This window comes from Moschus berezovskii, chromosome 5 (genome assembly GCF_049115385.1).
Source record: "Moschus berezovskii isolate FMDL1 chromosome 5, NW_MosBer_1.0, whole genome shotgun sequence".
NCBI classification, from domain to species: domain Eukaryota; kingdom Metazoa; phylum Chordata; class Mammalia; order Artiodactyla; family Moschidae; genus Moschus; species Moschus berezovskii.
Window position 1 is genome coordinate 19583224 of NC_142464.1, and position 26542 is coordinate 19609765.

The window sequence follows — 26542 nt, forward strand, 5'->3', positions numbered from 1 at the left end:
TTGGTAGGGTACAATCTATGGGGTTGCAAACAGAAAAAGGTTGGTAGGGTACAATCTATGGGGTTGCAAACAGTCGGACACAACTGAGCGACTTCACTTTCTTTCTTTCTTATTTTAAAGACTGCCAAGGGGAGAATTTCTGAAAGTTTACTTGATAACCTCTCCAAAGTCACCTTATGACAGCCTCCTTGAAATTAACTGAATTCTTGAGACATACACCTACTATTGATTATTCTGGATCAACCAGAGCATATTTAGTCATAATCCTCATAAGAGGGTTTAGCAACAATTTACTGATCATTCTTTTTCTTCATGAGTGTGTATGCTAGCTTTTCTTCATGGGGAGAGAAAAACTAGTGAGTCAGTGGCAACCTGCCAGCATGCCTATTTTTGGTAGTAAGCTGCTGCTACCCCAGCCTGATGTAGCCAATCTCCTCAAATCTCTGGCCCATAGGAGTGAACAAATTTTTGATTCTTTGCCTCCCACAATGCATCCAAATTAATCCCCCACTGCTGGACAAAGCTGATCGGACTAGAAATGGGTCTATAGCCCAAGAAAATGAATCCCAAGGTCATCCAGAGTACTTTCCTGATATCCTGATGAGAGATTAAGATGCCAGTCATGTACATCCCTGGACATTCAGTTCTAGGAAGGCCTTCAACACTCCCTTCTGTGATTTTCCTGAATAAAATGATATACTTCAATTATACCAAAGGCTGCTTCCTAGAAGATATTTTTTTCTGTATTTACAGCATCTGGTACATTTTATTTTGTCTAATCAAAATAAAATGTTTAACTTCATTTATGAAAACAAACTTAATATGTTTAAAACATTTAAATTGCAAACAGTTCATATGTCAGTTCAATGGAAGCTCAGACAGGCAAAGTACAACAAACAGAATGAAATATCACACACATGTCTCTGTATAAATCAACATGAAAGAATATCTAAGATATTTCAAATGGAAAAAGCAAGTTATAAAATAAAAAGCACAATAAGCATTCTCTGTTAAACATTTCCCCCAAGCTATTTATTGAGATAGTATTATTATTTTTGCATATATGTTGTTTTTGTAATATAAAAACAGCAAATTTAATGATAATTTCAAACACATTTATTTTCTAAATCACTTTGTGGTTTCGTGTCATATAAGTTCAACAAATGCAATGTTTACAGAAAAACTGTGGTAAACAATGTAACTATCTCCAGGAAAAGTCGTATTTACAAGTTAAAGAACAACTATTTAATTAAACGTAGATTTTAGAAAACATTATGCATTACCACCATTAAAAAAAAGATATTCCTAAGAACAGCTCTAGTATCCAGTGAAATCTGAAGAGGTAAACAAAAAATTTTTTTCAGTCATATTCGGAAAATCTAATGTGTTGACTTGCTTGTTGAGTCTTTTCGAGTCTAATCTTTTCAGCTTTGGTGATTAACTACAGAGAAAAAAATCAGAAATTAGAAGGAACTGGATACCTAAAAACAGAAAGATAATTATGACTAGAAAAATCTCACAACTATTAGCTTGAAAAAAATGTTTTAAAAAGGGGAAAAGGAAAACAAATGAGATAATTAACTCAGGTCAAATCAATTACAGAGAGAACTGCCTAAATTAGAGCTTATTAAATATAGTGGATATTAAATCTTTGAATTATCTAAGATCCTTGCATTTTAGTTCTAAACTACTAAAATTTTTTTCAATTAAAAATAACCAATAATTTGGTTATTAATTAATAAATAACCATAATTCTACCAACATGAACCTACTATTCAGTACAGGGAATGCTCCTCAGTATTCTGTAATAACCTAAATGGGAAAATGATCTGAAAAAGAACACATGTATATGCGTAGTAACTGAATCACTCTGCTATACACCTGAAACTAACACAACACTGTTACTCACCAATGTGCCAATATAAAATTAAAAAAATTTTTTTGACATTTTAGGAGGGTTGAGGACCAATCTTTGTTTCATTATATCCATTTTTGGGTTTGAGTATTAAGACACTTTGCTTACAAATTTGAGAAATATTCTAAATAAGGATCTGCTATTAAAAGTACTTATCATTACATCCTCACATAAATAATCAAAAATTTTAAAGAAGGCAAACGAAATTATGCATAATGATGAAGACCATTTAAAACGCCCAAAAGCTTTCTTCATAGAAAAACTAAAGTATCACATTTAGCTTTGGAGGAAATGAAAATCTTATTCTCTTATAAACACAGATTCTAATGACTATTCATTAAAATAGTTTTTTTAAACTAGAGATAAGTGGTCATCGGCAGGAAGTCACTGTTATTTATTTTTCATATTTTTTTTTTTTACCGTGGTAAGTTTTTAGGAAGTCACTTTCAGATTAAACTAAAAGCAAACTGATCAGTAGAGTCAAAATTTAAGTGTTTAAAACTCACAACCATATGCTTTTCACAAATTTTATGAACTCTATCTGTTTAATAGCTGATCTGTCAGTACTTTATAAAGGAAAGACAATTTTGACAAAAACAACAAATAATTCAAATGTGCTTTACGAGCTAAAGAAAAATGAGAAAAGCCTCACTGTGTCTACAATACCTGTTATCTAATTTTACTAAAATGCTCAACGTGATAGAGTACACTAGAAAGATTTGGTTGAGGTAGAATGAATGAGACCCCTTTTGGCAGGTCTTTCCTTCATCTTACTGATCTTTTGTCACAGGTCTTAATTTATCTGCACTTGATTTTTATATGTCAAAATATCATACATAGAAAACAAAGTACTTCTTTATCAATTGTCTTTTAATTCTATACAAACTGAACAGAGCTGAGAAAACTGTCCCCAGTAGCCCTCTCCTCCACAAAGTGAAAAGAACCAGGATTTTTTACTAGTGTTTTTCTTTCACTCAAGTATATATACACTGAGGAAACGGTAGAAAGGCATGCCAGTGAGGTATTTACACTATATTTTTGGCTGTTAATTTTTTCTAAACACTTATTTTCTATTACTAACATGCTTGCTTGCTTCCTGTACCCCAGCTACACTGACCTCCTAGTCTGACAATCTCCCTTCAAGACCTCTGTACTTTCTGTTACCTCGGAGTGTAAAGTGGAGCACCTATATTTTCCTGGCTTGTCTGCTCACTTCCCTAAGGTCTGCTCTACTGTCACCTTTGTAGAGAACTTCCCAAGGAACCTCATCTGATGTATCCCATTATACTTTTGAGTTTTCTGCACAGCACTGGTCATCATCTGACCTATATTAACTCTATATTTCTCCTTCATGAAAGAAGGAGACCTTGTTACTCGTGGCTAAATACTCAGTTCTTAAACAGTGGCTAACACAAACCAATACCAAAAATGTTAGTTAAATGAATTAACAAAGTAGTAAACTAACAACCTCCTCTCCTCTGAGAAGCTAGGTCGTGTGGTCATTTTATGAAATGAGCAAACTAGTACTTTCATTGCTTTAGCTAGGATTCTATACTTTCAGATGTTTGCTTACCATACAAATCATGCTAATGATAAAAGCCTGATCCTGTTAACCAATACATGAGAATGCTTCAATTCAATGACAGAACTACTCACTGGTTTCAACCCAATTTATAAAATTCTCTGTTAATATTTATTTCCTTGTCTCAAATTTAATTTATGCAGATGGAGTCTTTCTTAAAAACAAAACTGCTTTTTTCTAGTTTTAAAAATATATACAATTTAAATGATATTTTACACCAATCAGAAGGAAAACAAGTATTAACAAAGTGATTTCATTTCAATTGTGAGTTCTGGATTAATGATTTTAACATTTAAGTTAATCAAAGCTTAAGTAGGCTTTGAAATTAACACCTCATAGACCTGAAAGAGTCCTTAAAGAGGAAGGAGGCCTCTCTATCTCAGCAAATTCAGTCTGCATTCACGGAAAGAGAATTAACAAAGATCAGTAGAAAACCTCCTCCCAGGTCATTTTAAATTCCAATGAATCCTAGGATATTCAAGACTGATGAAAAAAACTTCATTTTCCAATTAAAAAAAAAAAAGAATTTTATAAATAGGAAAAATTAACAAACCCAGAACACAGGAAGTATGAACTTTCAAGTACTAACCAATCATAAAATAATGCATTTACATCTTTTTTGAATTTTACAGTATACATTTAGAAATTGATAATATTAATTATGTGCCCTATTTTGCTCTAAGCACTTTAAGATGTACTTTTACACACATAATATTTTTAAAAAGAATAAACAGCTTACTAGCAACAATAAACATCTGACAAATTCTTAAGTGTCATTTAAAGTAAAATTATTGAAAGAGAGACTTGCTTTAAATTGTTATTATTTTTTTCTATAAACTATTTAATGTACTAATTTAAGCTTGTTTATTTCCCCTGTCAGCTATTCTAGAGAAAAAGGAATAAAGCTTACCATTGCTATTGGGAATGACATACATAGTTTCTCAATCTTATCTGTGGAGACTCATATCTTTAAAAACTACATTCTAAATACATTGTGCGTTTTACCATTAAGACAATCTTTAAATAATCATTTACCGCCAAGTTATAAAAGAAAACAGCCAGAAATTTAAGTTACAAAGTATGAACTGATTACCTTTTCAGTGCCTCTTTTCTTTTCACGAGGTTGATTAAGTTTGGCCTGCCTATCTACCAAAATCTTCTGCCAATACCTCTGTTCATGATCACCTTAAAAAAAAAAAAAAACAAACACAAAAATGCTTATCACTGAACATAAGGATATAGATGAAGAAACACATCCACAGCTTTATATTTTCAGTAGAACCAAAATAGTTGTCCGAGTTATTTAATGCCTTTTTACGTATAATAGTGTAAATAAACCTCTCCCTAGTTTCATTTGCCAAACTCGGAAATTATAAAATAATCACCCCAAAATAAGCATTATTAAAATAAAAAAAAAAAGAGAAGGTTCTATAAAGTTTTACCAGAAAGAATCTCTAGTTTCCAGCAGTGTTTCTTTTTAATTTCCGAATGTGCAGTTACTACTGCTTGAGCATCCTCAGGAGTTTTAAATCTAGCATGGCATTCTGTATCTCCTTCCAACAAATCAACATAAGCGACTTCTGAGATTGCTGCCAACGTATCCTGCATTAGAATTTAGAAGGGCTTAAAATAAATAATAGAAACATTCCATTATAATTCTAAAATGAGGAGTAACTATTTCATTTCAAACAGTTAGCTTCCAAGATATATACAGATGGAGAATTCCTCGGCAGTCTAGTGGTTAGACTCTTCACTCTCACTTCCAAGGGTACAGGTTCAATTCCTGGTCTGGGAGCTAAGATCCCATAAGTGAGTAAGAAAGATGCCCAAAACAGACCCCAAACCAAAAACCAAACCACCACCAAAAAAATAAGACCTCAAAACAAATGCTCTTAGAAGTGGACAAAGTTGAGGACCAATTTAACATCAACTCTAACAACTTTCTTTCATTCAACAGTATCTTTAAAATCGTACTAGATGGGAATATGGCATAAGGAAAAAAGATCTATAGTACAGAATGTACAAATACTTTCCTTTAACCCTCAAATTTAGAAGAAGGGTTCCATGTCTGGGTGTAATTAAAGAGTAAAATAAAAAACAAAACTGAAATGCCATTAAGGAAGAAGCTGTGTTTCCACTTTCCTGTATAAAATCACTTAGGACTTAAAATATATGCAAACTTTTTAAAACCACTTGTGAAAAATGTTTCAAGGAGCACAGAAAGATGTTTGGTTCTCAAGTTGTCTATGGGAATACAGATAGGGCCAGAGTTTTTACTCTGATAAAACATCTAAGCAACCTCTTCGTGTCACGTAGCAAAGAGAAGTTTTACCTATAAGGCCTGCTGTGAGGGCAAATTAACAAGATTCCTGCATTCCCAAGTCATTTTTTTTTTCACAGCAGGTTCTACAGTGTAAGCAAGGTAATTATGCAGGAATGTTACACTAATTCTTAATTCATCAACTTCCATTCATAAAGCTAAAGTAACTGATGGGTCCCAGCTGAAAGAAAAAAAAAAAAGCCCTACCTACCTCAACCCCTTCAGTTTAAACCCAAAATTTCAAGGTGCAACTAATTTAGATTATTTATTTATTAAAAGAAATATTTATTTGGCTGCGCCTCTTGGCTCATGGGATCTTAGTTCCCCAATCAGGGACTGAACCCAAGCCTTTTGCAGTGAGAGCTTGGAATCCTAACTACTGGACCACCAGAGAATTCCCTAGATTACATTTTGATGTTGAATTTTAAAATTCTGAATTAACAGAAAGAACTCAGCAATACCTGGAAATATTATTTCATAAGAAAAGTGCCTAAGTTAATAATGAAGAATAAGTAGTAAAAATTCAGCTTATATATTAATATAAGCCAGGTACTAAGTCTTAATTTATCCCAACACTTAAAACATTGCCTATTACAAAACAGACACTTTATAATTATAGGCAAATTCTATTGAAAACTGAAAACTGGAGAGAAATATACTTGCCAATTCTTCCCATTTCTCTATCTAGTTAATGAGTATTTAATTTAAACACAAAGAAGGAAATACAAGGTATTAAGTGATGAAATTTGAATGTTTATTGGTAGTAGTGAGAGTTTTGTAACTGATATATTTACTAAATACCCATTATAATGTCAGGCTGATCTCCAGGTTTAAAACCCTTCTTAGAATGACAAACTAACCTGGCAATCACATGGGCAACTCACAGACAGCAGTTTTTGTTCCAGCAAAATGTAAGTAATTAATAACTTGGTTAATGCACTTATTTTATGATTTTGGTGATCAAAAATGAAGAATTTGTAATTGATATAATTACCATTTAGATAATAAAATCTCTCTGATAAATATAACTAAACCTATTCCAGTTATTAAAAATAACAAACTCTGAGTAATTTTTCTTTTAAAACTTGGGCCATCTGACTAACCACAGCAGCATTTACATATTCAATTTTTTAATCCTTCTTATTGCCAAGTCTATTTTGCTACCAAATTTTGAAGTGCAAGCTAGTATATTAATTTGGGATTGACCAAACTCCTTATCAATATTATAGTGAGAGTGTAAATTTAGGTGTTAGTGACAGCTACAGGATTTTAGGGCATAGGGTTTCAGATAAACAGTGCTTACAGATGGTTACAATGAGCAAGTTTAATGGTTACAGAAGTTAAAAAATGTTGACTGGTAACAGTCTATGGAAAAACAAAACAACATACCACATGGTGCTGAAGTCAGTGTAAGAATTATAAATATACTTGCTATGTTACAGAACACATTACATAGTTTAAAAAGAAAGTGTTTCACTTAAATGGATGACAAAGTTTAAAAGTAAATAGGGTACTCCCACTAAAAAGAGTATGTAAATAACAAATACTGCCATACTAGTACAAAATGCTGTAGAGGATAAACTCTATAAAGTGAAAAAAGAAGACGAGAACAGCAGGGATAGGAATTTAAAATGTAAACTAAATTTTTGGAGATTTTCAATATACTTTACACTTTCAGTAATTGTTTCAAAAATTACTTTGAAAATACCAAAAAAACTTTTAGGAATAAAATTTTAAAAGGTTCTTCTTGCCAAAAACAACAACCCTGCATTTTTTTCAGGAGAAAATTTCAATTCTCAAGAGGATTCATTAACAGACAAAAATAAACTAAGTCTATGGTAAGTGAAAAATATGCACACTATTCCTTTTATTTCAAAATAGTTCTGATTTTTTTTAAGTCACAGAATCTTTTAGGAATTTATTGAAAACTAAAAGCTCTAATGAAAACAAATTACAAATCCTCTAGTTTGCTCCAATAAGACAACAGCAAATAGTTACAGTTTTATTTTAGAAACAATCACAAACCAACTTTAATGTTAGTTCAATCTTTATGAAAGTTTTATCCCGAAGTATTGCCCCAAAATCTAGTTTCTCTGGATTTTTCTGAAAAACAGAAAAGGTCCCCTGAGAAAACAAATATTGGGAAAGCATTTTACTTAATCTCCTCTTTTGATATAATAACTACAGTAGGGTTTCATCCTTTTCCTATACACAACCATTGGGGTACCAATAAAAATAAGCACAAATTGATGTTTCCCAATAAAAGGATTAAACTAAGTTCACTATAAATTTGATTCAGTGAGTAATTTCAGGTATCAGAACTTGCTTCAAGTCAGACTTACAGGGTTATTATGGAATCAAACCCAACAAGCAGTTTAGCACAAGAGAACAAATTCTAATTTGGTTTGCCTCATTTTCCACATTCAAGACACTTTCACATGGGAGTTTTTAAGAAGAAAGAGAAACAACTATCATGGGGATTCAAAAGCATTACCCTGACTTGTTTCCTGCCAGGTAAAGGCTCCGTGCTAATGATCTTCACAATCACACCACTCAGAAACTGTGGTCCTGCTGCATTAACTTTCTCCTGGGGACCACACTCTTCACTGTTTGCTGTTGATTCGAAAAGAAAAAGACCAGAAAAATATCTCTTAATTTAATTACTTAATGCTTACAGGGCCGCTCTAGAGTATCAATAATGGTCTCCCAGTTTTATTTAAGTAATTTAAACTTACTCATAAGGTCATTATGTTGTAAGTTATATTATTTATTACAGATTACCATAAAGTAAAATCCAGAAACTCTTATTACTGTAAATGCAAACTTTTACCATTAGAAGAACATTTTTAAAATCTTAAAGAAAAAATGTACCCTTTCATTGAACCAATAACAAATTGTTTTACTCAATAAAGAAATAAACTGGCATAGGTATACTGTTACAATTCAAATGTAGTAATTTATATTTTCAACTTATGGGAATTTAAAATATAAATATCAAAGATCATCTTTGTTTCTACAAATGCGATGAACTACAAACTAGGCACTCATCACTAATTTTGATTACTAACGAAAACTGTATAGAGAAAATTTATGCGATTAAAAAAGATTCAGTTTAAAATGAACCCTTCAAATATTTTTAGGTTAAGGATAAGTCATATCTGGACAACTTGAGAAGTCAGTAATTGCTCTAATAACAACCACTATATAATTGAGTTTCAAAAACTAAAGTTTATCCTACAATAACTCAGTGCGTTTTAGTGTAAGTACAATATAATGCTATAAATATTGATGCTTACTTTTTTCATTTTTCATTCCGGAATTAGTAGCTACTCCATTTGTTTCCATTTCTGATTGTGATTTTATTTGGGATATTGTTCTTTTTAAAGAAGCCATGCTGGCTTTTTGCAGTGCTAAATATTCTTTCTTCAAATCCAACCATTCTGTTCTGTAGTGAAAATAACTGTACTTTTAAACAGTGACAACAGATCATTAAATAAAAAGTAAGTCTCAAAATACAGACATTCAGTGACTTACAACCACTCCTTCTCCCAATCTTTCTTTAAACACACTTAAATTATTTCCTGAGTTCTAAGTCCGTCTGGCAAACAAGAAAAGGGGAGTTCCTTCTGTCCCAACATTCAGATTAAATGTTTTATATTTGCTGATTCAATTCTTGAGTATGTTTCAAATATGTGACTGACAAAAATAAAAGCACTGAGTTAACTAACTAGTAACATTTACTAGAAAAGTCAGTTAACTCTGGGTGAAAAATTAAAATTTTAAGATTTGTTAAACTGCTTTCAATTTGAAAGGTAACATTCCTCAGTATTTACTGGAGTCAAAGGAATTTCTAGGAAGAAAAAAAACACCCCATGGAAGCAATTTATTTATTTACATACATTTAACGTGCTGAGGCTTCTTCAAACAGCAAGAGCTCCTCCAGATAGAAACACAATGCCTCTCCTGGCCCTGCAGGAGCACTCATTGTTACCCTAATCTGTGCCATCAAACAAGCAGATAGGGGATTTTTTTTTTTTAAAGAGGAGAATATCTGTGGTAATGGTTTTAGCTGTTAACATTGACATCTGTATACTTCAAAAAAAAAAAAAAAAAAATCCAGACCCACCCAGGACCATACATTCCCTGAGAGCTGATACATTAGAATAACAAAGGGCTCTTGTAATGATTCTCTGAGATAAAAAGGGAAAAGGAATTCAGGAGTTAAGAATAGTATAAATAGAAGTACCCAAAGTCCTTGCCTTTTAACCCTCCAAGAGGAAAACTGGAGTCTTTGGAAACTGTAATCCGGGAAGGTTAAGAAAGAAACTTTCTTTTAAAAGGTATGCCATTTTCTTTCTTCTACTTATCTTCCACCTCTTGAGAAGATGGACTCACTTTAACTTTAACATGGTAGTACTTTCTGTGACTTTTAAAATAGTAAGTGCTTCCATGTTTTAGTAGAAGTGAATCCAAATTATGCCACTGGACAAAAGATGGCAACTTTTATAATTTATTGAAGCTACAAGGGGATCCCCTCTGCTTTAACATGGGGGTACCTGCTGTGTAAAGGAAAAGTAAGTGCTTCCATGTTTCAGTGGAGGTGTCTCCAAGTCAATACGATCTGGCATTTTACAGAACAAACTGGCTACTAATGAAGCTCTGAAAACAATGAAAATGCAGCACTGCTTAATTTCAAATAAAAGATAAAAAATAAGTAGTCCGTTTAACGATGAAATTGCCTTAAAGTTATTTCCATTTTGCTTAAAGTAAGTTGTCAGGCACGTTCACGTCGGCTGACACATTTATTCTGTTCCCAGATTATTTTCTAAATGTACTTACAGGTTAAAGAAAATTCACGATTTTATTTTTCCCAAGACTGGGCTTCCCACCACTTAAACGTGGATGTACTTGCTTTGTAGCTAAAAAAGTAAGTGCTTCCATGTTTTAGTGATGGTAAGTCTTCTTTTTTCAATTTTACCTTCAGGAAAATGCAGAGTACTTACACTGCTGGTCTTTGGTATACTCAAGATGTACCTTTAAATCTATTAAGGAATACCCTCTACTTTAACATGGAGGCACTTGCTGTGACTTCATTAAAAAATAAGTGCTTCCATGTTTTAGTACGGTGGTTCCTTTATAAACCTCAACACTGTGCAACTTCTGTGCAGATCATGGCTTCAGGCCATTACTGTTGCTAATATGCAACTCTGTTCAATACAAATTGGAATTGCACTTTAGCAATGGTGATGGAGTGTGTCATTTGCCAACAATATAATTTGTACTGGTGACTTACTTTGATAGTACTCGTAATGGAATAACTTCTTCTCCCATTTTATGCCTCTCTTTATGCTTTTTCTTATGCTTTCTTTTTGCTTTCAGTAAGGATCCGTCTTTTATATCTCCAGTATCCTTTTCCTCTTCCGTTGAGACTTCTAAGTCTAAATGAACAAGAAATAAAGATATGAGTTAAGAAGAAAACCCTCCTTATCTAATTCTAAACATAAAGTCAGAAATACCTTTGTTTTCTTTACAAACTTCTGGAGCTTCTTTTTTAACATTGTCTTTCTGAGACACTTTCTTAATTTTTGCTTTGGGAATGAGGCAGTCTGCATCTTCACAGCCGCTTCTTTTCCTCTTCCCTGCTTTGACTAAAGGTAAGCTGGATACTTCGGTTTTTTCTCGTTTTTTCTTTTTCTTTGTGGGTTGCTTTTGGGGTTCAGTAACCTCTACTTCAGAGCTCTCAGATGTGGTCCTTGATCTTTTTTTACAGACACTTTCCTTGCTTGCGTCCATATTTGACTCCTTGGTCTGGATATTGTCGTCTTTCTTTGTTCGGCCTTTCTTCTTCTTTTTCTTTTTCTTTTCTTCTGTAACAATGTTATTTTATTTACTTATTTTACTTCATCTATGTCTAATAAAGTATTTAATAATAACTCACCAGTTACTCTGAGAGCAGGAATGGGCTTGTTTTTCACTGTTTTGGGAAATACACCAGGTTTTCTTGGTGCTTCCTCTGGTGGGTTATTAAGAAACTAAAGTGAAATAAGCAAAATTTTGTTACTGTTTAAAACACTTAGTAATTTTACTTCTTTCTTTTTCTTTTAGGTTGTGGACCTACCTCAATAGCTTTTGCAGCTTGTTCTTTTGTTTCAAATTCCACGAAGGCAAATCCCTTTGGGTCCCCAGTAGACTTATAATGTGGTATACTTATATATACAACATTGCCACATTTCCCGAATACTCTCTCAATCCAGCTGTGGTTAACATTTTTGGGAAGTAGTTCCTATGATAAATTAGTAATAATAAACAAAGTGTTACAAACCTTAACTGAAAATAAAGCTTTACTAAAGTTGAATACTTACAGTGTTTCTGTCGGGAGACAACAGTTCTAAGAAAAACGTTTCCAGAAAAACGGCTTACCACATACACTGTCCGCTCATCCTCATCCTTTGGTCTTTCGCCCAGTGGCTTCTTCCTCCTGATTCTGGTGCCTTCTAAATCCAGCTTCAAAACAGTACATAAAGTTTAAGACAGTACATAACTAACAGCATCATGTGAGACATAATATGTAACAATTCTTACCTCTACAACAGCAGAACTTTTCAGAGCTCTGGCTATTAACTTTCCATCAGTGGTCAATTTTTTCATTTTGTTGAATGATACAAGAAGTGATATGTCAACATCTAATGGAAACATAAAATTTCAAAAACATTTTCAAATGTTTTGTTTTATACACAGTGTATATTGTACATTATATGCAGCATACATAGATTTGAAGTAGATACAGCTCTTAAAAACTGGTATAATAACACTGAAGGAAACTTACATCCATCTCTAGATTTTTCTATCTGCTCTCGAAGAAATCTATCCTTGTGGAGATTTGCATCTCCAAACCAGAAGTCCACTTGCTTCACAATATCTGCAAGCACCTGTTTAACTCTAGACCGTTTCTTTTTTTCTACTTCTTTTTTCTTTTCTATGCTTTCTTCCATTGCCTTTTCTTTATTTCCACTTTCAGTTTCCATTTCTGTCAAATAGGAAGAAAAGAAATATTAAGTAACTATTAGTGACATAAAAAAATAGTTTAACCTTTATCTGAAGGGAAATGGGCTCAAATAAGTCTACCAGAGAACAAACTTTGGACATTTTCACTATCAGCTGTGGAAGCTTTCATTTTGCCTGTTTCATACGTTCTAGTATGAAATAAGAATGATAGACTGAAATGTTCATTTCACAACCTCCAATGAGAGAAAAACGACTTTTAACACTTGATTGTTCCTTTACTTGCTGAATTTTCAGTGAAATCTCTTATACTCAAGACTGCAAAGTTCTGGACAGACAACTATCTTCCTGTCCTCTTCTCTACTGCACTTAAAACCTTACTAATTTGTTTATCCTAGAATGTAAGAATGATATATCTTTCTTTTGCTCATTTTGGTACATCCCTACTTCCTGGTATTATAGTAATTAAAAAATCTGTTGAATGGTGTCATCTTAGTTGATACACTAAACTTACACACACAAAAATGAGTAAGCAAAGACCTAACAGGAGGCCTGGTGATGATACTTACACACACAAAAATGAGTAAGCAAAAACCTAACAGGAGGCCTGGTGATGATACTAAGACAAGGGGGAAGTTTCATTTGTCTTCGGTGCACTGGGGTGGGAGTTGCTATGCAGGCCTTGAGGCTGTGACCATGACAGAATAGATTGGTGGGCTAAAGCTTTTGGGTATCAAGGTGACCAAAACACCATGCTTGTCTTGTAGATAAGGGTGGGGGCATGCAGTGGATTTGGGTTAACTGCTGTATTTGGGGAAGACTGGGACTAGGTCTCCAGATGAGATGAAGTTTCTGCCCCTACTCTTCTGTCTTATATCCTTTAAAGCTCAGTAAACAGTTATTAGATTAAAGCCTATCTGTGTCTCCTGAATCTGTCAGCTATAATCTCAAAGTGCAGCAGTGATGCTGCAGATAGAAACAGATTTTGTTTCAAAGTGACATCCAGGAGGAGGGTACGAATCCATTAGTGCATTTCACTTCAAACCTCCAACAAAATGTGCATTCTCATCAAAGGAAGAGTATTTTGGCATTTTTAAAACAAGCTTCTGTTGAACGGCTAAGCACTAATTTATAAAACATAAGTAATTATTTAGATGATAGCCAACTCAAAATGGAAGTACATGCCAAAATTAATCATTAGAAAAACAATTAGGTGTCATTTAGTGCTGCATAACCATTTATTTCTCACCTCACACTCACTTCAACCCACTCTGTCAGGCTTTCCTTTCCATTATTCTAATGAAACTGAAAACTATGATCTCCACTGTCTACCAGACCTCTCAGGAGTATTTGCAGTTGCTAACTCCCTCACTGAAAACATTTTCTTCATTTGACTTCCAGGAGTTGTCTTCCTTTTCCATTTCCTTTTCTGGACCCTCTGACTCTGTCTGCCCTACCTTTCCATGATGCCAACGACTGCATTCAGTCCTGGGCTCCCTTCTCATCTACACAGATGTCCTTTCAGAGGGTCTCTGGCTTTAAGCTCTATGGCTCTATGTGTTGATATTTCACAAACCTATCTTCTCCACTCCCGATTTCTCCCATTATCTCCCCATTCCAACACGCAAATACCCACCTGACCTCTTATCTGAAACATATCTCAAGCTTAAATTGAACTCTCAAATGTTAGCAAACAATGTTTTTTGCCTAGTTTTTCCCATCTCAGAAAATACCAGCGAAAATTGCCGAGAGGGCAAAAACACTGAAATCCTCAATTCCTTCCTCACACCTCACAGCCAATTCATTAGCATTTGTTAGCTCTGCTGCTGCTGCTGCTAAGTCACTTCAGTCGTGTCCGACTCTGTGTGACCCCATAGACGGAAGCCCACCAGGCTCCCCCGTGCCTGGGATTCTCCAGGCAAGAACACTGGAGTGGGTTGCCATTTCCTTCTCCAATGTGTGAAGTGAAAAGTGAAAGTGAAGTCGCTCAGTCGTGTCCGACCCTTAGCGACCCCATGGACTACAGCCCACCAGGCTCCTCCATCCATGGGATTTTCTAGGCAATAGTACTGGAGTGGCTTGCCATTGCCTTCTCCGTTGTTAGCTTTTCAAAATTCATATGAATCCTCATTTCTTCCATCACAACCACCTGTTCCAAGCTATCGCGGGTGTCTTGCCTGCAGTTCAAACACATTCTCACATTTACTTGCTTCTATTCTTCTTCCATTATCAATTTTCCGGACAGCAGCCAGAATGATCATTTAAATATGTAAATAAAATGTCAATTTCTTGAACAAAATCCTACAAAGTTTTCTCATCCCAGTCAGAATAAAATAAAAAATCCTTATTGTGGCTTCCAAGTCCTATTAGATCTGGCCTGAGGATCTCGCTCTAATTTCATCACTTGCAACTTATTTCAGGGTGCTCATTACAACCTCAACACACCATCATTCTGTTCCTTGAACAGTCTAATGCATTCCCATTTCGCGGCTTTTGTTCCTGCTGTTCGCCAGCTTTCCTGTCACACCTGCAGGGATTACTTCCTTGTTCACCCAGGCCTCTACAAATGTCACCTTCTCAAAAAGGCTTTCTCTTTCACCAAATCTAAAATATCCCTTCCCTGCCTACCATAACCCTACCCTCTCCCTCACTCACCACTTTCTATACTTATATCCTCTTATTCCTACCTGGAATTATAATTTTATTGCCTACCTGCTTCATAATATAAACACTATGAAGGCGGAGACTTCAGCTTGATCACAACCTTGGCATTTATTGAATAGTTAAGTAATATAACTGACAGTATCTAATAAACAGTCAAGTATTGAGCATTTCAAGTTATCTTGTAAGGGGGTAGAATTATAAACAAAATACAAATGTAGATTATGACTGTCACTGCAGAATTCACTAACTCTTCTGAAAAATCTGTAAAGGGCAGATTACCACTTCTCCATTTGTTTTCATCATCAAAACCACCATCTAAGGAGATAGTGGACAGAACTGCATAAACGCAGAAAGCCACAAATCTCCCAGAAATCAGACTTTTCCCAGCATTCTCTTCTCAGCCCTGATACTCTCCTTCCTTCATAAGATTTTTTTTTTTTTTTGTGGCCTGGAGAATTAAGTTCAGAAAATCCTGCCCCATGTGAATAACACTCATCTGCAATTTTCAATCTTAAAAATCTATAGAGAATCAAATATACCTTCATTTTCGAGTACGGATATGGATTAGATTAAACAGGAAATAAGCTATGGTACAAGTTCTCTTCCCTACACATTGGTTGCAGAAGATCAGGAAGTTACATGATAGTCATAGTTTACTTTCTCAATGTCCTATGATAACAGATAGGTATACTGTCATTCCATACATTCCAAATCAAAGTTCTCTTTCTTAGCAATGTCTGTTCTGCTGTTCTTCTCACCACTCTCATTTTAAGGATGACATATTCCACTTAGTTAACCAGTCAAGCTATTTACTAGCTGTATGGATTTTGGGCAAGTTATCTCAACTTTCTATGATCTACAAAGTGGAATAAAATTTATACTGACATAATAGGGTTGTTTTGAAAATTAATCACAATGAATAAAGCACTTTCCACTGCTGTTATACTGCACACAGTCAATAATACGTAACTGTTATTTATTATCATTTTATCATTTACCAATCTGTCATTACGTCCTATCAATGTAACCTTTGGAATGGCTCTTATCTTCATCCAGTGTTTTCCATAACTACTTTTATAATAATATGGAAACAGTTTATAAACTGTTCGAGAAGTCATCCATCCTTCACAGAAAATGTGTAACTTGTCTAAACAAAGGTATAATTTTGTGACTCTGATGTTAAAACTTTCAACAATAATAATTCTTTAGCATCTTTTGGTAACAGCACATACTTTAAAAAAATTGTTAAATGTATCAACTAGTTTCATAGGCTTTAAACAAAGAATAAAAGTTACTGTGTAACACCAGTTACTTTACACACCTTGTTTTAAATCCTCATAATCCCTCTAGGTTGTTTCTCTTAACTTCTTTTTACAAAGGCTCAAAGGTTAAGTGACCTAGCTAAAGCTAGCTAGGTAAGTAAGCTCAGGTATGTTTAACTCTCACACTGCCTACGTTTTAGTAGAACCTCTTGCAACCTCTTATCATGTTGTCTATGTTTTGACTCAGAAATCCTTTTTTTAAATTATTAAAAATTTTTTTTACAATGTTATGTTGGTTTCTGCTGTACAACAATGCGAATCAGCCATCTGTGTGTTTGTGCTAAGTTGCTTCAGCAGTGTCTGAGTGAGTCTTTGTGATCCCATGGACTGCAGCCATCCAGGCTCCTCTCTGTCCAAGGAATTCTCCAGGCAAGAATACTGGAGTGGGTTGCCATGCCCTCCTCCAGGGGATCTTCCTGACTCAGGGATCTAACACTGCATCTTACATCTCCTGCAATGGAAGGCAAGATTTTTTTAACAGTAGCGCCACCATCAGTCATAAATATACATATATCCCCTCACTCTTGAGCCTCCCTCCCCTTTCTCCATCCCACTCCTCTAGGTCATCATAGAGTACCAGACCTGGCTCCCTATGTTATACAGCAACTTCTCAGCAGCTATCCATTTCACACACAGTAGTGTGTATATGTTGACGCTACTTTCTCCATTCAGTCACTCTCTCCCTCCCCACCCCCACTGTGTCCACAAGTCCATTCTCCACATCCTGGCTCAGAAATTCTTAACCTGAAATCCATGGAATTTGGGATGGATTTCAAAAAGTGTGAATCCCATGAAATTTTCAAAGGTAAATTTTAAAGAAAAGGTGAGGGAAGTATTGCGCGAAGAGGGAGTGAGCTTAGCTCTTAGCAGTCGCTATGGTGACAGAGCGGTCCCCTGCTTCTTGGTAACTGGTCCCAGTTCTGTGAGAAAGATCGACCCCGCTTTCCTGGAACTTAAGGGAATACAATCAAGTGGCATTTAAAAAATTTTGCTGGAAGGTGGAGACATGAGACTGAAGATATCTCTTTTAAAAGAACCAAAGCATCAAGAATTAGTAAGCTGTGTGGGCTGGACTACTGCCGAAGAACTATATTCATGTAGTGATGATCACCAGATAGTGAAGTGGAACTTGTTGACCGGTGAAACAAGTCAAATAGTAAAGCTGCCTGATGATATTTACCCAATAGACCTTCACTGGTTTCCAAAAAGTTTAGGCATAAAGAAACAAACTCAAGCAGAAATCTTTGTCCTCACAAGTTCTGATTTATAATTTCTTTTAGGCAAATTTCATCTAATTTCTAAGTTAGGAAGAGTGGAAAAAAGTGTGGAAGCTCACTGTGGAGCAGTACTTGCAGGACGATGGAATTATGAAGGAACAGCATTAGTAACAGTTGGAGAAGACGGAAAAATAAAAATATGGTCAAAGACTGGAATGCTAAGATCGACTTTAGCTCATCAAGGAACACCAGTGTATTCTGTAGCATGGGGCCCTGATTCAGAAAAGGTTCTTTATACAGCAGGAAAGCAGCTGATCATTAAACCACTTCAACCAAATGCTAAAATTTTACAGTGGAAAGCTCATGATGGCATTATTTTAAAAGTAGATTGAAACTCTGTCAATGATTTGATTTTATCTGCTGGCGAAGACTGTAAATATAAGGTATGGGATAGTTACGGTCTTCCTCTCTACAGTTCTCAACATCATGAGCATCCTATTACCTCAGTAGCCTGGGCTCCAGATGGAGAATTATTTGCTGTTGGATCATCTCATACTTTACGCTTGTGCGATAAAACTGGGATGAACATCTAGGTTGCTTCCATGTCCTGGCTATTATAAACAGTGCTGCAATGAACATTGGAGTACATGTGTCTCTTTCAATTCTGGTTTCCTCGGTGTGTATGCCCAGGAGTGCAATTGCTGGATCATATGGCAGTTCTATTTCCAGTTTTTTGAGGAATCTCCACACTGTTCTCCATAGTGGCTGTACTAGTTTGCATTCCCACCAACAGTGTAAGAGGGTTCCCTTCTCTCCACACCCTCTCCAGCATTTATTGCACGTAGACTTTTGGATAGCAGCCATTCTGACTGGTGTGAAATTTATACATTCAATGCAATCCCTATCAAGCTACCAATGATATTTTTCACAGAACTAGAACAAATAATCTCACAATTTGTATGGAAATACAAAAAACATCGAATAGCCAAAGCAATCTTGAGGAAGAAAAATGGAACTGGGGGAATTAACCTGCTGAACTTCAGGCTCTACTACAAAGCCACAGTCATCAAGACAGTATGGTACTGGCATAAAGACAGAAATATAGATCAATGGAACAAAATAGAAAGCCCAGAGATAAATCTACGCACCTATGGACACCTTATCTTTGACAAAGGAGGCAAGAATATAAAATGGAGAAAAGACAGTCTCTTTACCAAGTGGTGCTGGGAAAACTGGTCAGCCACTTGTAAAAGAACGAAACTAGAACACTTCCTAACACCATACACCAAAATAAACTCAAAATGGATTAGAGAGCTAAATGTAAGACCAGAAACTATAAAACTCCTAGAGGAGAATGTAGGCAAAACACTCTTTGACATAAAACACAGCAGGATCCTCCAAGACCCAACTCCCAGAATATTGGAAATAAAAGCAAAAATAAACAAATGGGACCTAATTAAAGTCAAAAGCTTCTGCACAGCAAAGGAAACTATAAGCAAGGTGAAAAGACAGCCTTCAGAATGGGAGAAAATAATAGCAAACGAAGCAACTGATAAAGGATTAATCTCCAAAATACAAGCAGCTCCTGCAGCTCAATTCCAGAAAAATAAATGACCCAATCAAAAAATGGGCCAAAGAACTAAACAGACATTTCTCCAAAGAAGACATAAAGATGGCTAACAAACACATGAAAAAATGCTCAGCATCCCTCATAATCAGAGAAATGCAAATCAAAACCACACTCCAGTATTCTTGCTTGGAAAATCCCATGGATGAAGGAGCCTGGTAGGCTACAGTCCATGGGATCGCAAAGAGTTGGGCACGACTGAGCAACTTCACTCACGCTCACTACTTATTTTGGATGAAGCTAAATTGGTTAAACTTCCTTTCTGGTGGAGTAACTTTAAAACATTAAAAAAAAAAAAAAACAACCCTTTTTTAAAATGACCAATAAATCATGTGTTGTTGATGTTATTTTTCACCAAAAAACACAAATATGAATTAGCTTTTTTCTGATTTTGGTACTGAAAATCTAAATATAATTCTCTGTTTCTAGAATCACAAAATAAAGAAAGAAAGAAAAGGTGAAACCTTGACTTTTCTACATTTATAGAATGAACACATGTCAATCATTTAGGTAATCAACCAGGGAACGAGTTAAGTGCTAAAAACCAGTTCAAAGGTGAACTCAAAAACTAGACAAGCACAAATACAAGCAAGCAAAACTACTGAAATGAACTTGTTAGCAGATGTAACATTAATCAGGGCAGTAACTCTAAGACTTAATTCAACTATAACTTATATAATTGTAACATAGCTCAATGACAATGAAAAGCAGAGGTGCGCTGGAAAAGTAAGCTAGGCACTTTTTTTTGGCCATTTCAACGTCTTTCACAATTTTTCTTTAAAAGGTTATATCAAAATGTTTAGACATGTATATGCATTTCCTGGGAGGCTCATCCATATCTTTTAAATCACGTTTTAAAAGGAAATGGTCTGTCAAAAAGGTTAAGAACTATAGTTCTAGTCACATGTGACTATTGAGCGGTGCCCATTTTCTTGTCTCTGTGCCTCTGCTTTAAATGAGTCTTCTCGTCCTCCTTGTCTTATCAACTCCTATTCAATTTTCAAAGCTCAGGTTAAACGACATCTTACTCTTTCTAGCTTTCTGCTAGCAACATTTCCCCCTAAACAACCGCCTCATCTGTTTCCCTTTAAGTCTGTCTATTAATGCACTCAATAAGACACTGTATTTTTTCTTCCTTCCATAACTGGATTTTCAGCTCTCTGAATGACAGAGACAAAAGTTCTGAAAAATGAAATGACTTAATTTTAAAATACAAGTCCACATTCGCTATCTATTGGCCACCAAAACTCGAATCTGCGAAGAAAAGCAATTCCCCTTCTGACTACTGCCCTTTAGGTACCCGTCCTTCCTCACGGAAGCCGTCAAACGCGGGACTGCCCCAAACCTTCCAAAACCGGACGACAAGCGCCCCCAGTCACTGGAAAACTGGAACTACAAGGGCTGCTGGAGGACTCCTGCGCGTGCGCACAGAGAACTAGGACACTAGGACAATCGAACTGATGGGCTGGTGGCAGGGGGCGGGATGAGAAGGACCAGAGATGACAGAAAGGACTGCATAGAAAAAGACTGAGAGTAATTTAGACCTCACCCAACCTGGGCTACCCTAGAGTCCACGTAGAACTTACTCTGTCCAGTTCCCAAAATACAGGGCCAGAGACTGCGTTCCTCAGTCCTTCGCGTCCCCCGAACCTTACAGTCGTGGTTATTTTAGCGTCACATGAGCGACACTTCTTCCGAACGCCTTGGAAAAGATGGGCCCAGAGGCTGTGCGACCGTCGTTTACGTCACAGGCGTAGGCTCGCTCAGCGTGGGGGCGGGACATCGGAGGACGCAGTCGCCACAGAGGCTCGCAGCCTAAGAGGAGTTTGATTGGCAGTTTGAAAACGGCCGCTCAAGTCAGGAGCCGTGGTGGGCGGGCTAAATAGTGGGGTTTGATCGGGTGCGGTCGCGAGTTGATGATGTCACGGCTTTTCGCGGGAGAAGTTCGAAAGTGGGTTTTGTGCAATGACTAAGTTAAAAGAGCTGTTTCCACTCGGGAGTTTCTGGGGAGTGAGGGTAGATGGGCTGGAGTTTTGAGCTCGAGGTGCTGTCACTGATTTTGATGCGACGGGCGAAGGAGTTTGCTCCGCCAGACGGGGTCCGGTAAGGAAGCTGTGTGGAGACAAGGTTGGATCACGGCTTGCCTCAGCAACCTGTAAATAATTAGTGCTTCGTCTTTACCACCTTCCCCCAACTCCTGCTTTGCAGTGCCAGTATCCGTGTGAGACTCGCAGATGGTTTTGCTGCTTATTTTTAGGACTGACAAAGGGTCACTTCTTCATTGTCATCTGGTTAACTCAGTTCAGTTCAGTCGCTTAGTCGTGTCCGACTCTCTGCGATCCCATGAATCACAGCACGCCAGGCCTCCCTGTCCATCACCAACTCCCGGAGTACACTCAAACTCACGTCCATCGAGTCGGTGATGCCATCCAGCCATCTCATCCTCTATCGTCCCCTTCTCCTCCTGCCCCCAATCCCTCCCAGCATCAGGGTCTTTTCCAATGGTTATACAAGTTAGTGATAGAACGTTGGCAAATGAAATGTGAGCATCTTTTGGTTGTCTGGACTGGATGGTTTCTTAAAAGGCTATTGGGCTCGTGATTCTTAAATTTTTAAATCTGTGAACCATTTAGGGATTCGAAAGATCCTGCTTGTTACAAAAGAAAAGGGCCAAAAACATCTCATCGTACTTAGCAAGAACAGCTCATATTTTAGTGATAACACCGAATTTTATACATAAATCTATACAAGCACAATAATGTATGTGTATGTGTGAAGATATGTATTTCTGTACTGCTGCTGCTAAGTCACTTCAGTCGTGTCCGACTCTGTGTGACCCCATAGACGGAAGCCCACCAGGCTCCCCCGTCCCTGGGATTCTCCAGGCAAGAACACTGGAGTGGGTTGCCATTTCCTTCTCCAATGTGTGAAAGTGAAAAGTGAAAGTGAAGTCGCTCAGTCCTGTCTGACCCTTAGCGACCCCACGGACCGCAGCCTACCAGGCTCCTCCATCCATGGGATTTTCTAGGCAAGAGTACTGGAGTGGCTTGCCATTGCCTTCTCCGATTTCTGTACTAAATTATCACAAAACATCTAATCTCACCCCCCTTTTTTTTTGAAGTGTAATCCTTTAAAGTGAAGAAGTGAAATGAAGTCGCTCAGTTGTGTCCAACTCTTTGTGACCCCATGGACTGTAGCCTACCAGGCTCCTCGGTCCATGGGATTTTCCAGGCAAGAGTACTTGAGCGGGTTGCCATTTCCTTCTCCAGGGGATCTTCCCGACCCAGGGATCAAACCCGGATCTCCCGCATTGTAGGCAGACGCTTTACCTTTTGAGCTACCAGGAAAGCCAATCCTTTAATCTACCACTTACAAGAGTTTGGGCCTTCTCAATACCTTTTAAATTGCAAATCCCTCAAGTAATATTTCTAATTTAGGAAAACAATGGGGAAATTTATTTTGCAGTTGGTAAAGATCATGGCATCTGGTCCCATTACTTCATGGCAAATAGATGGGGAAACAGTGGAAACAGTGTCAGACTTTATTTTTTTGGGCTCCAAAATCACTGTGGATGCTGATTGCAGCCATGAAATTAAAAGACGCTTACTCCTTGGAAGGAAAGTTTATGACCAACCTAGATAGTATATTAAAAAGCAGAGACATTGCTTTGCCAACAAAGGTCCATCTAGTCAAGGCTATGGTTTTCCCGTGGTCATGTATGGATGTGAGAGTTGGACTGTGAAGAAAGCTGATTGCTGAAGAATTGATGCTTTTGAACTGTGGTGCTGGAGAAGACTCTTGAGATCCAACCAGTCCATTCTAAAGGAGGTCGATCCTGGGTGTTCATTGGAAGGACTGATGCTAAAGCTGAAACTCCAATACTTTGGCCACCTCATGCGAAGAGTTGACTCACTGGAAAAGACTTTGATGCTGGGAAGGATTGGGGGCGGGAGGAGAAGGGGAGGACAGAAAATGAGATGGCTGGATGGCATCACCAACTCGATGGACATGAGTTTGAGTGAACTCTGGGAGTTGGTGATGGACAGGGAGGCCTGGCGTGCTGTGATTCATGGGGTTGCAAAGAGTCGGACACGACTGATTGACTGAACTGAACCGAACTGAACAGCATATAAGTAATCCTAAAGAAGTAAATACTGGATTTCTAATCTGTAAACTGTGATGGTAATAACTTTTCAGGATTATGAGACTGATAAATATTATTTGTAAAGAATCCAGTTGCATTCTTGCCTGATACAGTAGGTATTCCATAGTCACATAATGTAGTTTTTGTGAATGGAAACACCAGAATTTAGACTACTTAGTTTTGAATTCTGAATCTGCCATTTATTTAATTCATGATCTTAGGCAAATTACATACTTATTATGTACCTCACTTCCTATTTTTGTAAAATGAATATAAAAAATAGTACCTGTACTATAAGGTGTAAACATTTAAAGCATTTTGACAGTGTCTAGGAGAAGGCAATGGCAAGCCACTCCAGTACTCTTGCCTAGAAAATCCCATGGACGGAGGAGCCTGGTGGGCTGTAGTCCATGGGGTCGCTATGAGTCAGACATGACTGAGCTACTTCACTTTCACTTTTCATTTTCACACATTAGAGAAGGAGGTGGCAACCCACTGCAGTGTTCTTGCCTGGAGAATCCCAGGGACGGGGGAGCCTGGTGGGCTGCCGTCTATGGGGTCACACAGAGTCGGACACAACTGCAGTGACTTAGCAGCAACAGCAGCAGCATACTCTTGCGGAGAAGGCAATGGCAAGCCACTCCAGTACTCTTGCCTGGAAAATCCCATGGATGGAGGAGCCTGGTGGGCTGCAGTCCATGGGGTCGCTAAGAGTCGGACATGACTGAGCGACTTCACTTTCACTTTTCACTTTCACACATTGGAGAAGGAAATGGCAACCCACTCCAGTGTTCTTGCCTGGAGAATCCCAGGGACGGGGGAGCTTGGTGGGCTGCCGTCTATGGGGTCGCACAGAGTCGGACACGACTGAAGCGACTTAGCAGCAGCATATAATTTACACTGAATAAGTAATAGCTGTTATTAAAGCGATCTAATGTTAACTGCTACATGCCAATCATTGTGTTGACACTATGTAGTCTTATCTACATATATAGGATGTCTAACCCATTCAGTGGCTAGAAGCAAGTTGCTGTAAAAGCAGCAGTGAACTATGTGTTTCTTTGGACCTCTGTTATCTTCTTGGGATTCACTAGGCATCTAGCAATCCTGCAAGCTGGAGGGGAGGGATTAGGATATGGAGTTATATTTCTGAAAGGCAGTGCCTCTGTAGGTCTGGTCCTGTGCTGTGAACTATGTCATGGGACAAGTATTCATATCTCATTTGTGTACCATTTGCCCTGCCCTTTTTCCATTTGGCAGCCAGAGCTGCTGCTGCTGCTGCTAAGTCACTTCAGTCGTGTCCGACGCTGTGTGACCCCATAGACGGAAGCCCACCAGGCTCCCCCATCCCTGGGATTCTCCAGGCAAGAACACTGGAGTGGGCTGCCATTTCCTTCTCCAATGTGTGAAAGTGAAAAGTGAAAGTGAAGTCGCTCAGTCATGTCTGACCCTTAGCGACCCCATGGACTGCAGCCTACCAGGCTCCTCCATCCATGGGATTTTCTAGGCAAGAGTACTGGAGTGGCTTGCCATTGCCTTCTCCGGGCAGCCAGAGCAATCTTTGTAAAACCCAAGTCAGATTATGTAATCTTATTCTTAAAATTCTGCCTTGGCTTCCTACTGTCTTTTTAAAATTCCGAACAACTTAGCATAAAATAGAATGCCCTTCACACCCTGTTATTGCTCACTTTTTCAGCCTTATCTCTCACAACTCACTATCTTACACTTGATTATAAACTCGAGTTCCTTGATTATGCCTTGCTAAGTCTTCCACAGCTTTTTTGTACATGTTATTCTTATTTGGAAATACCCTCCTTGGAATTTTTCTTTGGTTAATGATTATTTCGGTTTACAGTATATGCATTATGTCTTTCAGGAAACCTTGTTTGATGCCCTCGACTGAGTTGGGTGCCCCTCCAGTGCTTTTCTTTCTATATTTTTTGTAATTACTGTTTATTACCCTGTTATACTGAAAATTCCTTGAGACTAGGAGTAGTATTTTGTTCATTTTAGTATCTTGGCCTAGTGCTATGTACACACAATACATAGTACACAGTAAGTACTAAATATATGTGATTTATAAATAACATGTAGGTGGCCTGTTTTTATACATTTTATATGTATATAGGATGAAGTTAATCCAGAATTGCAAATTGTTGCTTTATTGAATACCTGTAGGTTTGAAACTTGAGTGTGTATCACTGTCACCTGCAGTGTTTTTTAAATTACAGGTACTGGACCCCAATGCCAGCCTTTATGATTTAATAGGTCAAGACTCAAGGATTTGAATTTCTAACTAGCTCCCAGGTGTTGCTAATGCTGTTGGCCCAGGGATCTGAGGCAGTGGTTAAAATAATAATACTTTGGCATCTCTATTCTTCAGTTCCTTGTCAGTTATTTTAGATTTCCAGATTTGCCCACAATAACAATTTTATTCAATAGCATGGGATAAGTTCAGTACTCGTTGCAATTATATTGAAAAAGTTTTTTCTTGGAGAGGTATTACAATGTATATTTGGTTTTAGATACTATGTTGCACTGACTGAAAATGTAAAAGGAAAAATTTGAAATGCAAGGGGGCCATCTTGTGGTGATCGTAGCAATTCAGAGAATTTTAGAAATTGAAGCTCTTTCTCAGAGAAACCAAGCTTCTGGGGGAGGGGAGAATCAATTTTCTGATACATATTATGGCATCTGGAAAAATGTCTGCAGCCTACTCATTATTTTATATATTTTACTTAGTTTTCTC

The 26542-nt window shown here is 37.1% G+C and overlaps 2 protein-coding genes across 3 annotated transcripts in view; one reads left to right on the plus strand and one right to left on the minus strand.

Moving 5' to 3' along the window:
* Positions 1–1093: 1093 nt before the first annotated feature.
* Positions 1094–21383, minus strand: LARP7 (La ribonucleoprotein 7, transcriptional regulator). 2 transcript variants are annotated; one of them, XM_055434618.2, is made up of 13 exons: positions 21236–21383; positions 12644–12844; positions 12400–12500; positions 12238–12321; positions 11936–12100; positions 11756–11849; positions 11334–11681; positions 11111–11255; positions 9114–9262; positions 8312–8430; positions 4940–5099; positions 4591–4682; positions 1094–1441 (listed from the first exon to the last, which is right to left on the minus strand). In XM_055434618.2, exons 2-13 carry the CDS (start codon positions 12840–12842, stop codon positions 1361–1363), a joined length of 1737 nt encoding a protein of 578 aa, XP_055290593.1. In that variant the 5' UTR covers positions 12843–12844; positions 21236–21383; the 3' UTR covers positions 1094–1360. The 2 variants fall into 2 exon arrangements, with proteins under 2 accessions (XP_055290593.1, XP_055290592.1); XM_055434617.2 differs by having other exon boundaries at positions 11334–11684.
* A 115-nt stretch (positions 21384–21498) lies between these two features.
* ZGRF1 (zinc finger GRF-type containing 1) overlaps positions 21499–26542 on the plus strand; it is a 56591-nt gene continuing 51547 nt past the window's right edge. Inside the window, exon 1 of the mRNA XM_088836166.1 lies at positions 21499–21752. The gene's annotated coding sequence lies outside the window, so the exon portion shown is untranslated. The remainder of the gene's footprint in view (positions 21753–26542) is intronic.

Excerpts from the sequence above, each read along its gene's own strand:
- LARP7 (XM_055434617.2), bottom strand. The coding sequence starts at position 12,842 with ATGGAAACTGAAAGTGGAAATAAAGAAAAGGCAATGGAAGAAAGCATA. Across the intron at positions 4,683-4,939 it reads GAAACTAGAGATTCTTTCTG|GTGATCATGAACAGAGGTAT; the intron begins GTAAAACTTTAT and ends TTTTTTTTTAAG. Across the intron at positions 1,442-4,590 it reads AGAAAAGAGGCACTGAAAAG|TTAATCACCAAAGCTGAAAA; the intron begins GTAATCAGTTCA and ends TTTTCTCTGTAG.